Source organism: Psammomys obesus, unplaced genomic scaffold (assembly GCF_907164565.1).
Source record: "Psammomys obesus unplaced genomic scaffold, mPsaObe1.curated_primary_1811, whole genome shotgun sequence".
Classification (NCBI taxonomy): Eukaryota; Metazoa; Chordata; class Mammalia; order Rodentia; family Muridae; genus Psammomys; species Psammomys obesus.
In genome coordinates this window covers 4,288,874-4,306,091 of record NW_026586173.1, presented here as the reverse complement: position 1 = coordinate 4,306,091, position 17,218 = coordinate 4,288,874, and the positions used below count along the sequence as shown (strand labels likewise).

The 17,218-nt window shown below is 41.0% G+C and overlaps 1 protein-coding gene across 1 annotated transcript in view; it reads right to left on the bottom strand.

Annotated features, from left to right (window-relative positions):
* Positions 1-17,218, bottom strand: part of Tmem45b (transmembrane protein 45B) — a 36,224-nt gene that overhangs the window by 3,400 nt on the left and 15,606 nt on the right. The window contains exon 2 of the mRNA XM_055601228.1: positions 1,744-1,943. Coding sequence (XP_055457203.1) covers positions 1,744-1,927 — 184 coding nt within the window. The 5' untranslated portion in view covers positions 1,928-1,943. The remainder of the gene's footprint in view (positions 1-1,743; positions 1,944-17,218) is intronic.

Sequence of the window (17,218 nt, the reverse complement as noted above, 5' to 3'; positions counted from 1 at the left end):
GTCTCTGAAGTGTTGGGATTAAAGGCGTGTGCCACTATGCCCAGTTCAATCTTTGGACTTTGTATCAAGTGAGCAGTGCAGAGACCCAAGAGAGATTGCTGCTGAAGGCACACAGAACAGAAGCCATAACAATGACTGATGTGCAGGCCTGATGGAGGGAAGCAACTCCTGTGTATGTGTTGGCCCTGCTGTAGAGTGGGTAGCCTTCCTCAGCACAGCACTTTGTTCAAAACACTGGTGAACAACTTGAGGCCTCATACCATATCTGGCCATGGTGTCTAAAGCGAGACAAATGACTGATGAAGTCATACCTTTGGGATAGCTCATGGTTCTTGTCACTTTCTTGTTTTGCTTTGTTTAGTTTTTGCTTTTTGAAATAGTCGCACTATTAAGCCCCAGCTTGCTTCAAACTCTTCATTCTCTCGACTGTTAAGTGCTGGAATTACAAGCCTGCACCACTCTAGTGGCTTTCCTCCCCTTCTACTTTTTATCATGTTTGACAGGCAGATTTGCCTTCTTGATACCTAAAATATTTTTGGGAAGCCTGGAAGTCATTTAAACTTGCAATCACCTATAACGGATCAGGAAGTTTGTGAAATGATCCAAGAAGAGTTCCAGATACTAGAATGGAGGCTCTGTGAAATGGAGACTATACTTTTTCTAGTGCTTGGAACATGAATTGCTGGCATCTGGGAGCACCAGAGAGGTACTAAACAGATGTCACTTACCAGCTAAGATGGCAAATAACATTTAACCTTATTTTTTTTTTTCTGAGACATTATCTCTGTGTAGCCTTGGTTGTCCTAGATGCACTTTGTAGATCAGACTGGCCTCTAACTCCTAGAGATCCACCTGTCTCTGCCTCCCTGAGTGATGGGATTACAGGACTGCACCAGCTCAACTTATTTTAAGGCAGTGTTGATGCTCTCTTTATCATTATGTCATATGGTCCTTACTCATTAGCTGCACAGAGAACTGTTTGGTGCATGCAAGAAGTCTTGGCTGGATCTGACATTGTCTTCCTTGTTGGAGGGCTTATGTCACGGCTTCACACCCAGACAGCCAAAGGCCAAGGCCATATGGCTGACAACCTGAGAGTAAGCTCCCTCAGTACCTTCAGCAGGTATGGCTCGAGGAGGAACACTTATTACTGTTGTCACTGTTGGCGCCTGAAACGATGCTGCAGGACAGCAGTGGGGATTTGGTGAGAAAGAGGTGGGGTTGAAGTCTCCCCCAGCCACTCTAGGGCTTTCTTAACCTTTCTGTTGCCTGCCTTTTTGGCCTCTATGTGGATACCACTGCTGGTAATGCTTGAGACTTGTGCATGGAGGATATGCCAATGAGTGGTTGTTAACTTCCCTGAGATCTAGAAAGAGACTACGTGGGAAAATATGATTAAGTTTAAACTAAGCCCTATTTAGAACTTTAAATTCCTTTAAAAAAAATCTCCCCATTCTTATTTGCATTTTGTTTTTCACATAGTATTTGTCTCTTCTTACAACTTTATAGAGCAAAAACTAGCTTACTTGGTAGTTATTTATAATGTATATAATAAAAGGGCTTGTTAAGTATTAATATAAAGCTTTGTACAGAATGGATATTAAAATAAAAGACTAGCAGTCACTAAGACCTTGTCCTATTATCTCTGCTAGTAAAACATCCATTTCACAGGATCTAGGGAGTAGAGTGACGGTTCTGGCTGTGAAGAAGAGATACCATAGACAAAATGACTTTTGTTCTTACCAATGACTGCAAACAAAGTCTTGATTGCACCTTCAGTGATCTCAATACGTTGTTGCTGTTGGCCCAGTCGGTTCCTTTTCAAGCCCTTTTGGTGAAAGTACTTCAGCGGGTACTTCACTGACCACCACAGCCCAAATATTAGAAAGAAACTCCCAGGGAGAGCATGGCCCTTGAAGTTTGCCATCGGTGTTTTAGGATGCCTAAAAGATGGGAACTACTATTAGGTGATGAAGACATAGAAATACAAATAGATACATATAGGAAGAGGTGTGTGCGTGAGAGAGAGATAGACAAAGGGAGGGGTATGTTTGTGGGTATGTGTGTAGAGGACAACCTGAGGCATTGCTTCTCAGGGGTACCACCCACCTTACTCTAGCACAGGGCTTCTCATTGGCCTGGAGCTCACTAAAGATGCTGTGCTGGCTGGACCTGCCAGTGAGCTATATGGACATGCCTGTCTTCCTAGCATTGGGATCACAACATACCCAGATGATTTACAGGAAAGAAAAGTCTTCACATTTTACATATTTTGAGCCAGACATGGTGGTACATTGCATGCCTATATAACACTAGCACTTGGGAGGTAGAAGTCAAAGGATCAGGAGTTCAAGGTCATCCTCACCTTCCTAGTAATGAAAAGTGAGCCTAGGCTCCCTAAGACCTTGCCTCAAAAACTTCATCTCTTCCATATTTTGGCAAGAAGCAAAATTGATTCCAAGTCTTAAGCTATACCAACAAGGATCAATTCTTTGTATGTGAAAAGCCTTTAAATCACTATATTATTGTCTGTCAGATAAGTTAGGGATGTAGAAAAAACTTCTGGTCCTGAGGCTGTGCAGAATAAAAACAACAAGAAGAAAATGATGTGGGAGAAATGGCGGACAGTTAAGTATTGGTTTCAGTGTAAAGATACCTTCCTAGGTATAGATGTGAAAGAAAGAATGGTTGCTATGTAATCATCTTTAAAACTTTTTATTCGTGGATTTCACATCATGTACTCCAATCCTGGTCATATACCCATCCCTTTGTACCTGCCCTCTGCCCTTGCAACCTCCTTCCCAAAAGAAAATAAAAAATTAAAATTAACTTAAAAACAGCAAACATATCTCATCATGGAAGCTGTTGTGTCTCACAGTTTGTCATACAACCTTTTTGTCCAAACATCTTTACTTGGAAATGTTTATTGCAGTGAGTCATTGGTCTGGTTCAAGGCTTCTAGCTTCTGCTACACTATCATATTAATACTGGATCCTCCCCAGGAATCCTCTTTGGTATCCTGTTGCTGTCCTGTGTCATGGAGATCCTGCAGCTTTGGATCTGGAGGACTGGCCCCTTCCCATGCTCTAGCAATTCATAGATGGGATAGATGTTGGAGCGTACCAACTCGAAGCCCTGGATCTGGGCCTGGATGGTAGCTGAGTTGGTTAGTCTGCCAGCTCTCCATACCCACAGGGCCAGCTCTCCAGCCTTGTCCCAACTACCTTATCCAGGTGCCTCAGCTGGCAAGAGACAGGCCTAGCTCTCCTGCTCTCATGCCCCCAGAGCTGACTCAGTACTGGCACCACTAGGCCAGCTGCCCAGGTGAGGTAAATAGCCCTCTCTTGAGAGTGCTAAAGCTGGCAAGGGGTGGTGCCAACTCTTGACCTTAGGAGCCAGCTCTTCCTGCCTGTTGCACCTGGCGAGGGGGCCTAGGCGGAGGGCATCTCTTCTGAGCCCACACCATCTCATGGCAGATGAGGATTGGGCCTAGCTCTGTAAGCATTTTTATCTCAAAAAGATGAAAAAGGGGCTGGTGAGATGGCTCAGCAAGTGAGAGTTCTTGATGCTGAGCCCAGTGACCCAAGTCCAGGCTTAGTGGAAAAGTTATCCTCTCATTTCCAGAGGCACATACCCATGAGAAACATACAAATGTAATTTAAAAGAGAGAGAGAGAGATGGAAAGGTAACAAAGCAGGAATGTGACACCTACACAGTGACTGCTAGTTACATTATAAAGCTTTATAAATCCACTTGATATTTGGTTTTTCAAGACAGGGTTTCTCTGTGTAGCCTTGGCTGTCCGAGACTCGCTGTGTAGACTAGGCTCAAACTCAGAGATCCGCCTGCCTCTGCCTCTCTGAGTGGTGTGATCATACACGTGCGCCACTGTACCTGGCTCATATTTACTTTTTTTTTTTTTCGGATTTAATTTCATGTGTGTGGGGGTGTTTTGCTAGCATTCATATCTAAGAGAAAGTCTGATTCTTTGGAAATGGAGATAGAGACTGTTGTGAGCTGCCATGTGTGTGCTGGGAATTGGTCCCAGGTCTCTGGAAGAGTAGTCAGTACTCTTAACTGCTGAACCATCTCTCCAATCCCCCCTTCAGAAATTAATAAGGAAAAAACAGACAACGGACAAAAGATACAATTTAAAGCATAATACAAGCTGATGGTTAATCTAGTGATGAGCAAGTACAAGCACAATGCCATGTCCACAAACCTGGGAAAAGTCTGGTGTGTTATTATGCAGACTATGTCAAGTACCCATGCTGAAGAAGATGCTTTATTAAAACAGACATGGTGTGCTTTTATTCTGTTTACCAAAATTATGAATGTTAATTGAGATTTCTTCAGAAGAAAATTATATTTTCCCCTAGGAACTATGGACGCTGGGAGAAAGACCCTTGACTCAGACATACAGACTCACTATTCATGTTCATGACATGTAATGAGTAAACAATTCTTGACTACTTAGGCTACTCTGACCTGGCAGTGAAGTTCAACATGTAGTAAAAGCGTGCTTTAGCCTTTTTTCTTTCTCCATTACTGTCTTGTCTTTGTGACGGGGGGGGGGGGGGCTGAGGGGGATATGCCTCTACCTGGTCTTTTAACCAGGTCACTGGAAATTTCTCCATGTCTGATCCAGGTCCTTCTTGAATTTTTTGGTTTCCCGGCCTTTATTGAAACAGATTGTTCAACCGTTGGTGTTGCTGTCATTTTGTTCTCAAGATTGGAGCTATGACACAGGCCTGACTTATGCCATAAAGTTCACTGCCAGGGATGGTGGCTGCTGAAGTGGGGTGGGGCTGATGACTCAGGATGGGGCCTCTTCCCATCTGATGTCTGTGGCTGAACCTCCTGGGTTGTTTTTTAATTTTAATTTTTAACAATTTCCTGTTTTGATCTTTATTTTCTGATTTCTTTATCAGTCTGCTTTCTTGTAGCTTACCGTGCTTCCTTAAAGCAAATATTTGGAATTGTGTTCTGGCAATTCATAGCTCTCCATTTCTTTGGAATGGCTTTTGTGTGGATGTTACTCTCTTCCTTGGTGCTGTTATGTTTCCTTGTTCATATTTTCTTCTGTTTTTCTACATTTGAAGAAGCAGGCACCCACTCTAGGCTTTATTGCCTGTCTTTAAGAGATGAATGCCTTTCCAATCAGTCTAGCTTCCTCAGATACCCATCCATCCATCTTTTCCTATTCTCTCTCACTCCCATCTGTCCCCTCTCCACTCCCTCTCTCCCTCCGTTTTTGTGCATGATGTATGTATGTATATGGGTATACAAAAGCCAGAGGTCAGTGTTGAGGCTCGCTCCCTCTCATTCTCTCTCTTTCAGCTGCAACATCTTGCAAAATAGCTTAAAACTTCATCGCACAAAAATAAATGGCAGTGTGTCATTTATTTTTACTTGTAAGTTTAAGGTATGCTTTCCTGGTTTTCTGAGTCAGAGTCTCTCTTTGAGCCTGAATTCACGTTTATGGCTAGGCTGGCTGGCCAGCAAGCTCCCAAAAACCACTTGTTTACCTCTCCAGTGCTAGAGTTACAGACAGGTGCCTCATGCCTGGCTTTTACATGGTTGCTGGGGCTCAAGCTCAGGTGCTCATGCCTGCATGGTAAGCATCTTACCTACCGACTGAGTCGTACTCTTAGCCCTTACACGACTTCTGTCTACCCTGCAAAGCCAGGCAAGGGACTGGAGTCCCTGTTTGTTTTCTTCAGTTCCCTGAAGTGCTAATGTTTGTGCACTGTCGCCTAACCTTGCAGAGTAGAGTGCATCAACCTATACAGCAGCCCAACCAAAACTTTTAAGATCGCTTAAAACAATGAGGGTTTGGTTTTGTTTGTTTTTCCAGACAGGGTTCCTCTGTGTAGACTTGGCTGTCCTGGAACTCTCTCTGTAGACCAGCCTGACCTGGAACTCACCTGGATCCACCTGCCTCTACCATGCACCACCACCAACTGGCTTTTTTTTCTTTCCTCTCATACAATACAGCCTGACTGCAGCTTCCCTTCAATCCTCCTTATTTCCCAGCACCTCCTCTCTCCTCTAGATCCACTCCTCCCGCTCCATGTCTCCCCCCACCCAGAAAAGAGCGGGCTTCCCAGGTGCCTTAACTCAACATGGCACAACAAAATACAGTAAGACCAGACACAAGCCCTCACATCCAGGCTCGTTGAGGGAACCCAGTAGAAGGAAAGGGCAGGCAAAAGAGTCAATGACACCCCCACTCCTACTGTCAGGAAGAGGCTCACAAAAACATCAAGCCAACAATCATGGCATATGCAGAGGACCTAGCACAGACTCACGCAGGTTGCCACTTCAGTCTCTGAAACCCAGGTACCCTGCTTAGTTGGTTCAGTCGGGGGTCAGTGGGGGAGGGGGCTGTGCACTCCTGGTTTCCTTGACCCTTCTGCCTCTCACAATTCTCCTCTTCTTCCCAGTGCTCTTATCACTGAGCTAAGTCCCCAACCCCAGCTCCTTTTAAAAAAACATTATGCCACTGCCCTTTGCAGGGGAATCGGAGAAAGCCCTGGGTGAATGTGTAAGAGCAGATGAAGTCCTGGGTGAATGTGTATTGTTTATATGAGCACAGCCATGCCAAGGACCCCACTGCCTCAGATGCATGCATGTCCCCCCTTCCTCCCATCCCCGTCTGTGTGCAGATGCTGATTGTGTGTGGAAAATGTGGTCCACAGCTTCCTCCTCCCAGATGGTTAGAACCTCAGACTGTTGCCCTACAGAGATCTAGCCCACTTTCCTGTTCAGGTGTATACAATAACCCCAATTCTTCCTCAATTCAGCTGTATAAAATAAATGAGCTGAGTCTTCTGGCTCCGATGACCTCCTAGCCCACTTCCTTGTTCAGCTGTGTACAATAACCCCGATACTTCCTCAGTTCAGGTGTATAAAATAAGCAAGCTGAGTCTTCTGGTTGCTGTTGGCACAACTCCGTTAGAACACATCTCTTATGTATGTGTGTTATTTATTCATTTCCCATCACCCCAGTTAGATCAGTCCCTAAGGCAGAATAAGGTTGTGCACTTTTGGTGTCCTGATTTAAAAAAAAAAAACAAAAAACAATCATCAGTTATTATTTCCTCTAAATGTAATGAGTCCATTCTCTCCTGCTGGTTTTCAGATTTTCCTTGCTGACATTAGTTTTCAGCCATGTTAGTTGATTGGTACATCTGTGTGGGAGGTTCTCTGTATGTTTTGGTTTCATTTTGAAATGGGGTCTTGTGCAGGACCAGTTGGTCTTAAACAGTATTCTCTTCTGCTTCCTGCATGCTGGGACTGCAGATGGTCACCACTGGGCCTGGTTCTTAGGTGTTTCTTCAGAAGCTGCTGTGGTTCAGCTTCTTGGGTCTGTAAAGTTTTTCACCAACTTTCTAAGGTTTTCAGTCAGCATTTCTTCATTCCTCCCTCTTTTCTTTTTTTGGAGTTCATGTTACATGTATGTGGGGAAATTTAATATTTTCTTACAAGTTGTTGGCTCTGTTATTTGTCTCCATTCTTTTTTACCCATTTTTCATGGCTATATATTTTTTTTAAAGTTACTTGCTTCTGTGTTTCCTTCCTTCCCTCTTCCATCTCTTCCCTTTCACCACTCTTTTTCTCTCCTCCATCTCGCTTCTTCTCCCACCTTTGAGGCAGGTCTCACTTTATAGCCCAGGCTTGTTTTCAACTTATCATCCTCCTGCCTCAGCCTAGCAAATTCTAGGATCACAGCTGAGCATTGCCATAATGGCCTGCATTAATGAGTTCTTAACTTCGGTTATCAGGCTTTTCAGTGTTAGAATTTTCACTCTTTTTTGTAGTTTGCATTTATCCATTTTAGTATCCTATTTATTGAGTCATTTCATTGTATTTTTTTTTAAAGATTTATTTATTATTTATACAACATTCTGCCTGAACACCAGATCTTACTATAGATGGTTCTGAGCCACCACGTGGTTGACTGGGAATTGAACTCAGGACCTTCGGAAGAACAGCAAGTCTTCTTAACCTCTGAGCCATCTCTCCAGCCCCTCATTGTATTTTTTTTAATCCTTTGAACAATTTTAATTCTCCGAACATATTTAAAATAACTGTATTGAAGTCTAAAAGCATTCAAACCTTTTAGAGTTCTTTTCTACTTCCTGTGTCTGATTTTTGGAGATTTTAATTGTAGCAACTCTGGACTCTTAACTGTAGTGACTTTCCTGGATTATGGAGTCTGTCTTCTTCAGGTTCTTTTTTTTTTTTTAGCTATAATTTGTATTCTTTTATTTATTAGCTTGACTTCATAAGGATTACACCTTATTTTCATAACAAATTGTTTAGAGCAGTGAGCTGATTATTTGAGCAGAGGTTTTCTTTGTTACCATAATTCTGCACGGTGTCCAGTCTGTGTCAGCCCACCTGTTTATGAGCTGGAGAAGGCCAGCTTTCATGTATTCCCTGATCTTCATTTGTTGCTGGAATTTCTCAGGTTTCCCAACATGTTCATAGGAGATGTGTGAAGAGATTTTTTTCAATCTTTCTGTATAACTTTATTGTGAAGCTTCCTTTGATAAATTCATGGTTAGTCTGGTGCTCACCATGAGTGGGACCAAATGAGAAGCTAACAAAGATGGTATTTTAAATTTATCATTCCTGAGTATTCCTTGCATGACCATTTCTCAAGGAAAGCAAAGCCAAGAATTTTTCACACTTGGAATTTAGTATTTATGTGCTGGTATTTTCATGATTAGCTGATCTTACTTAGAAGTTATCACTGAGCAAGGGGGTGAGAGAAGCATCTATGGGCAAAAATGTTCTCACCTGAAGACAGAAACTTTCCAAGAATAAATGCTTCTCAATTTGTTGTGTACAGTTGGTTGGTTTACAGTTCTATGAAGTGGTTTTGAGAGATTTGTCCAGTTTTATACATTATCCTTTCCCCCTTTGTTTTGCAGAAAGAAATTATCTACTGTATCTTCATTCTTATACAATTGCAAAGCCTCTGTTCATTCTTCTGCTTAATGGTTAACTAGATTCTTGTTAAGGTCAAGCCTGTTGTACTCAATTTTATTGGCTTTCAAGGTGCAGAAAAACCAGCTTTGCAAACGCATGCCAAAGCTCCTTAGACTAACTGGCATCTCCTTTTCCTTGGCCTTCCTCATTTTTTTCCTGAATAGATTATGTAAAGGCTGAGTCCTTATCTGCATCTGTGTACTTGGTACCAGATTGTCGAGGCCCCACCCTTGCTTTTTCCCTAGTCTAAAGTTCACAGCAGTGCCCAGCAGGCCTGCAGCACAAAGTCTACGTGAAAGGCTGAGCACCCTGATCTGATTGTGGATAGAGATGGAGGAGGAAGATTTCTTCCATTAAAAGATCAGTGGATTACTTCACTAAATGAGCTACATTGTGAAACAAATGGTAGAACATATAGGATGAGTCAATTTTAGTAAAGAAGAAACCAGGCATAGATTTCTAATAATTTGGATAACCAAACATGTTAAGGCTCTCAGTGGTCTTCTCTCCAGTTGAAATATCCTTCCACTATCCTGTCACCCTCTAAAGTAAGGGGAAATGGCTCCCTCATTTTAAAAAATTAATCTTTTGATTAATAAATTTCATTTTTTCTCAATATTATATTTATACTATGTGTCCTTTAAAAATAAGTAAATAAGTAAAATAAATATTTCAGCAATGTGCTTGGTCATATGCACAGGAAGAGTGGCCATTTACAACAGAACTTTCCCAATGGAATGAAAAATCCACCATCAAGAAAACAAACACAAGAAAATGTTTTCATACAGGGACATCCTCAACTTTCTTGTTTGAATATAAGTCCTATCTTCTTAATAATCATAAACCATATGGCAGGAGCAGGAGGGGATGAATACTTTCAAGGGTGGCAGCGGTGATAACTTGCCTGGTGGTTTAGGCAGCTGTTTCTTTTTGTTTTATTGTGTAGGGAGAGCATTGGAAGAACAGCACAGCTGCAGTGGTAGATTGGCCTGAATTTCCTGTACTCTTTTTTTTTTTTTTTTTTTTAACCTTTTCCCAATCTACAATCCTAAACTACATGGATGAAAAGGTAGAAGACAGGAGATAGAAAAAGATTCCATGGTAGGCTTTGGTCTTACTTTGATCCAGTATTTCCTCACTGTGCCCCATTCTTCCCTTTTAGAATGATAACATATATTCTGTGCCACCCTATGTTGTGAAGTACGTACTTTCCTTTATGATTTTACAGGAAAAGACAGTTTAGAGATTGCCCTGAGTCTCAGAAGAGACTTTGGACCTTTAGACAATACTGAAGAGCGTGGGGACTTTTGAAATTTAACTAAATGCATTTTGCATTATGATGTGGTCATGAGCCTGTGGAAGCCAGGGAACAGAATGTGGAGGATTGAATGAGAAATACCCTCCATAAGCTCTGGTATTTGTACAGTTGGTCCCCAGGTGCCCCCAATTGGTGGTGCCACTTGGGGGAGGTTTAGGAAGTGTAGCCTGGCTAGAGGAAGTATGTCATTAGAGCCAGGCTTTGAGAGTTTATAACATCACCTTCTTCTAGTTTGCTTTCTGCCTGTGTCTGTGGCTGAAGTTCTTATCTCTCAGTGTCATGCTTTGGCTGCTTGCTCTCCTTCCTCTCCCACCCTCTGGAACCAAAAGTCCAAATAAACTCTTGCCCCAGATTGCTTTCAGTCATATTTTATCACAGCAACAGAAAAATAACTAATACAGTTATGAATAATTTTATCAGCAATACTGCCCCCTAACTGGGGATGGATCAGGGCCGTGAACATGATAGGCAAGGACTCTAGGACTGAGCTACACCCCTAATCCTAGTAATTTTTTTTTATTGTTGAATGCTTTACTATATGAAACTAAACTGGTTGTATAGTCTGCTAGACCTGCCATAACAAAGTATTACCATTAAGAGGGCAGAAAACAATAGAAATTTGTTTTCTAACAATTCTGAAGACTAAAACCTCCCCAAAAAAGTCTTGATTTTTGTCTGGGGCCTCTTTTCTTAGCTTGTAGATAATGTGTCTTTCTTTTTTTGTCATTGCATAGTCTTTCTTTTGCGTTTGCCTGGGTTCAAACATTACTGTTACAAGAACTCTAGTTCTGTTACATAAGAGCTACCCCCAATGGCATCATATTTAACAGAATTGCTTTTTAAAAGTCCTGTCACCAAATAGTACATTCTAAGGTACTAGAAATCAGGACTTGAGCACATGAATTTGAAGGAGGTAATTTATCTCATCATATCTTGCCTAATTCTTTCCTAATTCATGTCTTCTCATATGCAAAGTGTGTTCACCTTGTCCCAACAGTGTTGAAGTTTTTTTTTTTTTGTTTTTGTTTTTGTTTTTGTTTTTTTTGAGACAGGGTTTTTCCGTGTAGCTTGGCTGTCCAGGACTAGCTTTGTAGACCAGGCTGCCTCTGCCTCTGGGATTACAGGTGTGCGCCATCACACCCAGCAGTGTTGAAGTCTTAACCCGTTCCAACATTGTGGTAGTTTGAAAGCGAATGGCCCCCACCAGCTCATAGATTTGAACACTTGGTCACCAAGGAGTGGCACTATTTGAAAGCATTAGGAGGTGTGGCCATGCTGGAGAATGTGTATCACTAGGGGTGGGGTTTGAGGTTTCAAAAGCCCATTCCAGGCCCAGAGTCTCTCTCTCCCTGCTGCCTGTGGATCCAGATGAAGAACACTTGGCTACTTTTTCAACATCAAGTCTGTCTTCATGCCACTATGCTTCCTACCATGATGAAAATGGACTAAACCTCTGAAACTGTAAGCAAGCTTCAATTAAATGCTTTCTTTTATGAAAGTTGCCTTGGTCATGGTGTCTCTCCACAGCGACAGAACACTGACTACACCCCAGGTAATCACCTCAGGTGCCTGTGAAAGGGTTAAATTAGTAGAACTATATGTTGTTTCTCAGACTCCATCCAAGGTTAGCTTGTCTCTGGAGTACCTTGGTTCCCACCCTTAAGTTCTGAAACAAACAAACAAACAAAAAACACTACAGAATGTTCTCAGCAGCTTGCAGCTAGATATAGCAACCGAGGCAGACCGATAAAGACGGGGTCAGTTAAGAAAACATAAGTTGTTCCCAGGGTGGCAGTGTTCCTCTTGGCAAGCTGTTCCTCTTTATTGTTTGGCCAGATGCTGTCAACCAACTAGGTCAAAGTACATTTCATTTAATGCTAAGGCTTGGAAGTTCCTGCTTGTGGGTTGTTTTTTTTTTCCCACTTTAAAAACCCTGTTCCCTTGGAGCTGGCTGTCATTCTCCCAACCTCCTATTTTGGGTGGGATTGTGACCCAAGCTTGAGCTTGAATAAAGACCCTTGTGTGTTTTGCATTGGACTTGTGTTCCTGGTGGTCTGTTGGGGAGGGGGTCTCGTGATCTAGGCATAACACTTGTGGGCAAGACTTATGGTAGGGTTCTTTCTGGGGCAAAACCCTGTAAGTAAGGTACTGTGAAACCACCCAACTTGGGCACTCCGTGGGTAGAAAGAAAAGTTTATTTGGGCAATCAAACTGTTGGGCTGTTTCTCTGAGCTCAGAGTACAGCTGCCAGCAAAAAAGCCTTGTCAATTTTAAGGGACCAGGTAGTGTTGTGAGGAGAGGTGCAGCTCACAAAGGCATGGGATTTGGCAGGGGATTGGTCTGCTGTAATTTGATTGTGTTAGCGAGGAACTAGATGCCCTCCCCAAGGTAGCTGACTTTTGGGGCAATGAGGTAAACAGAAAACTGCCTTACGAGATTCCTGAGAATTGCTGAAGTTAGATTTCTGTTAACCTGGTCAGAGAATAAGAGTCCTTCTGTTTAGGACGTTGTCACCAGCAGGGCCATTTTGGTGACCCCATTCCTACTTCACTTTGGACCTAACAGTGGCAAACATCTTAACTTGTTGAGCCATTTCTTCTGTCCTAACTTTAAATTTTAAAACAATTATTTAACATGTTTCTAAGCTACTTAAAGATGTATGAAGACATCTTAAGCAATCCCATAAAACATCCCAGCATTATAGGATATTGCCAATAGTCTTGACTTACCCTTCAAAGTTTGATATTACAACCTATTGCAAAAGACACTAGGTAACTGAGTAACAAAATGTGAAGAAATATTAGTATTCATCTGGAAGTTTCATTCTTACAGGCCAATCTCCATAGTGCTGGAAGGTACTATGTGTACTACTGGAGAAGGAAAGTATTTATCAGTCTAATCCAGCTGTGAAACTTTAAGCTACAATAGTGACTGGTCTGACAAAATAAGTCAATTGACTAGGATAGGGTACAGGTGTTATGAAACAATCATTTTCTGTTCCATGAGATGGAATCTATATTTGAGTGTTAACAGGGCCAAGAACCTGTGGCTAGTTAATTCATGACCTAAGGGAGAAACTAATACTATTATTGCTAAAATAGATACAGTATTAAGATAACTTGTAATAGCTGGGTGAGAGGACGCATGCCTGTGATCCCAGCATTCTGGGAGGCAGAAATAGGTGGATTTCTGTGAGTTCGAGGCCAGCCTGGTCTACAAATCGAGTCCGAGAGAGCCAGACTAAGACTACCCAGACCAGGACTACACAAAGAAACACTGTCTCAAAAAATCAAAAAGAAAAAAAAAATGGATATTGAATTTGCTAAATAAAAATTCAGTATCCCACATATAAACTCACTGTGGCAGCATGTACAGGGCCTGTACAGATTCAAGTTAGTTTTCTCCTATGGAAAATGAACATTTTTATTGGGCATATTAACCACACTTCAGGGTAGATGCCATGCCCAGCAGTAGATAGCAAAAATGAACTCAATGGTATTTTTGTAGACTTTTTTTTTTCCCCTCATATTGCTTTGTATGGGTATTTTTTGTTTGTTTGTTTTACTGGTATTTTGTTTGTATATTATAGTTTTCAGTTTTGTGTTTTTATGATTTTTGTGTGTATTTCTCCTTTTTAAAAAATGTTTTGTTGTTGTAATTGTTTTCTAAAGAGAGAGAGAGAAGAAGGGACATAGAGTAGGGTGGGTGGGGAAGAATTGGAGGAGGAGAAACTGTGATCAGAATAAATTGTGTGACAGTTTTTTTTTTTTCAATTAGGAAAACCACTTAATGATACAGTATCCTAAAATAAAACTGATGCATAAATAATATTTTTGGTTGATAAAAACAACAACAACAACAAAGAACATGTTTTCCTCAGCTACTATGTTTAGTTCTTTTTTAGAAAATTAGTTATTCTTCCACAGTTTTACATATACCCATATGTAGAGCACACTGGGTTCTTAATTAACTTTAGATATAATACTTCTGCTACATCTGAACATTATGTCAGATACAGAAGACAAAAGAGAAAAACCAGATCTAGATTATGGTGGTCAATAGGTTTGATGTGATGCAGAAATTTTTTCCTTAATTGCTTTGCCAACTACTCCTACTTCCTGAAGACTGTTTTCTTTCCTACTCAGTTTTATCTAAATCAATTCTTAGGAATTGGGGAACATACAATATTTGGTCTCTGAATGCATAAAATGTGTTGTTTGCCTAATAGGAGCTATAAACTAAAGTTCCCATAAAAAAAAATGCTGTGTCTCTGTTAAGCATTTGACACAGACTAGAACCTCAGTGATTATGGCTAGCCAGAGCATTGCAGACCAAATTATTTGTTTTGTTTTTGAAATAGGGTCTCACTGTGTAGCCTGGCTATCCTGGAACTCACTATTTAGACCAAGTTGTCCTTTAAGTCACAGAGATAATGCCTGCCTCTGCCCTCAGAGTACCCTCAGTATGTGCCACTGTGCTTGCCTAGCTTAGCCAGTTTCTCTCTGACTCTGTTTTTCTGTGTGTGTGTGTGTGTGTGTGTGTGTGTGTGTGTGTGTGACCTAACATTCTCCGAAACAGGAACTCTTGTGCTGAAAAAGTTCAGCAATTAGTGTCAGACAGTGCACTCCTGTAAACCAGTAAAAGATCTGAAATTCCGTTTCAGAAGACACTCCAAACAACCAGATAAATGATGACTGACTGGGATACTCTGAGATGCTCTTGTTCTAGGTCACAGTGTTTGAGGCATACTTCTTATAGTAGACCTATACAAAAGAGTTTGCCTATTTCTCAGGGGTGGAAGCATTCTTCTGTACACCAGGATTTTTCCGGTCTGCATTTAGATGTTGTGAATACCTTAAAAACCTTCCTTTGACATTTTTATTCTTTTATTCCCTTCCACATTACAATAATTCAAGGAACCCAGCACCTATGACCTAACCAACTAATGAGCTTCTCTTTAAAAATTTTCAATGTCCCTTGCTGTCTATGTGTCTCCACTCAAGGCTGGGGTTGTATACGATTGACATCAAGTCAAGAGTAGGCTTTGTGGGGCTGGAAAGATGGCTCCAGTGGTTAAGAGCACTCACTGCTCTTCTGAAGGGCCCAAGTTCAATTCCTAGCACCCACATGGTAGCTCACAACTGCCTGATGCCATCCTCTGGTGTGCAGAGTACATGTAGACAAAAGTATCCATATACACAAATAAATATGGCTTTAAGATCTGAAGATAGAATTAGAAAAATTAGAGAAAATACAAATGGAGGAAATTGTGGAGAGAAAGAACTTAAGGAAGAAAACAGTCACAACAGAGGTTAACACAACCAATAGACTACAAGAGATGGAAGAAAGAATCTCAGGTGTAGAAGATACAATGGAAGAAATAGATGTATCTGTCAAAGAAAATGTTAAATCTAAAAAATTCCTGACACAGACCATCCAAGAAATTCAAGACAACATAAAAAGTCAAAGCCTAAGAATAATAGGAATAGAGGAAAAAGAAGATTCCCTGCTCCAAGGCCCAGAAAATATTTTCAACAAAATCATTGAAGAAAATTTCCCCAACTTAAAGGAGAGGCCAATAAGAATACAAGAGGCCTACAGAACACCCAATAAATTAGACCAGAAAAGAAAATCCTCCCGCCACATAGTAATCAAAACAGTAAGTATACAGAACAAAGAAAAAATACCAAAAGCTGCAAGAGAAAAAGGGCAAGTAACATATAATGGCAAACCCATTAGAATCACACCTGACTTATCAACAGAGACTATGAAAGCCAGAGGGCCTGGATGGATATCATGCAGACCCTAAGAGAACACAGATGTCAGCCCAGGCTATTATACCCAACAAAACTCTCAGTCCTCATAGACAGAGAAAACAAGATATTCAATGACAAAAACAAATTTCAACAATACCAACACACAAATCCAGCATTACAGAAGACACTAGAAGGGAAAATACAACCCAAGAAAACTAGCTACTTTCAAGAAAACACAGGAAATAATTAACCTCACTACATTAAAAAGCAACCAAGCACACAACCTTATGACCACAGCCAAAATCAAAATCAAAGGATCTAACAGCCACTGGTCATTAATCTCTCTCAACATCAGTGGACTCAATTCTCCAATAAAAAGACACAGACTAACAGAATGGATGTATAAACAAAACCCAGCAATCTGTTACATACAAAGAAACACACCCAAGTCACAAAGATAGACATTACCTGGGTTGGAAGATGGCTTTTGAAGCAAATGGACCCAAGAAGCAAGCAAGAGTAGCCATTCTAATATCTGATAAAATAGACTTTCAACCAAAATTAATAAAAAGAGATGGGGAAAGACACTTCATACTCATCAAGAGAAAATTCCACCAGGAAGACATCACAATCCTGAACATCTATGCCCCAAATACAAGGGCAACCACATTTGTAAAAGAAACATTAATAAAACTTAAACCACACATAGATCCCCACACATTAATAGTGGGAGACTTCAACACCCCACTCCCAACAAAGGACAGGTCAACAAAACAGAAATTAAACAAAGAAACAGAGGTCATGAATCAAATGGACCTAACAGACATTTACAGAACTTTACACCCAAATGCAAAAGAATTTACCTTCTTCTCAGCACCTCATGGAACCTTCTCCAAAATAGACCATATAGTTGGTCACAAAGCAAGCCTCAACAGATAAAAGAAGATTGAAATAATCCCTTGTATCCTGTCTGATCAGCATGGAATAAAGCTGGACCTCAACAACAACAGAAATAGCAAAAAGCCTACACACACATGGAAACTGAACAACTTGCTACTAAATGACAACTGGGTCAGGGAAGAAATAAAGAAAGAAAATAAAGTCTTCCTAGAACTCAATGGAAATGAAGACACACCATACCCAA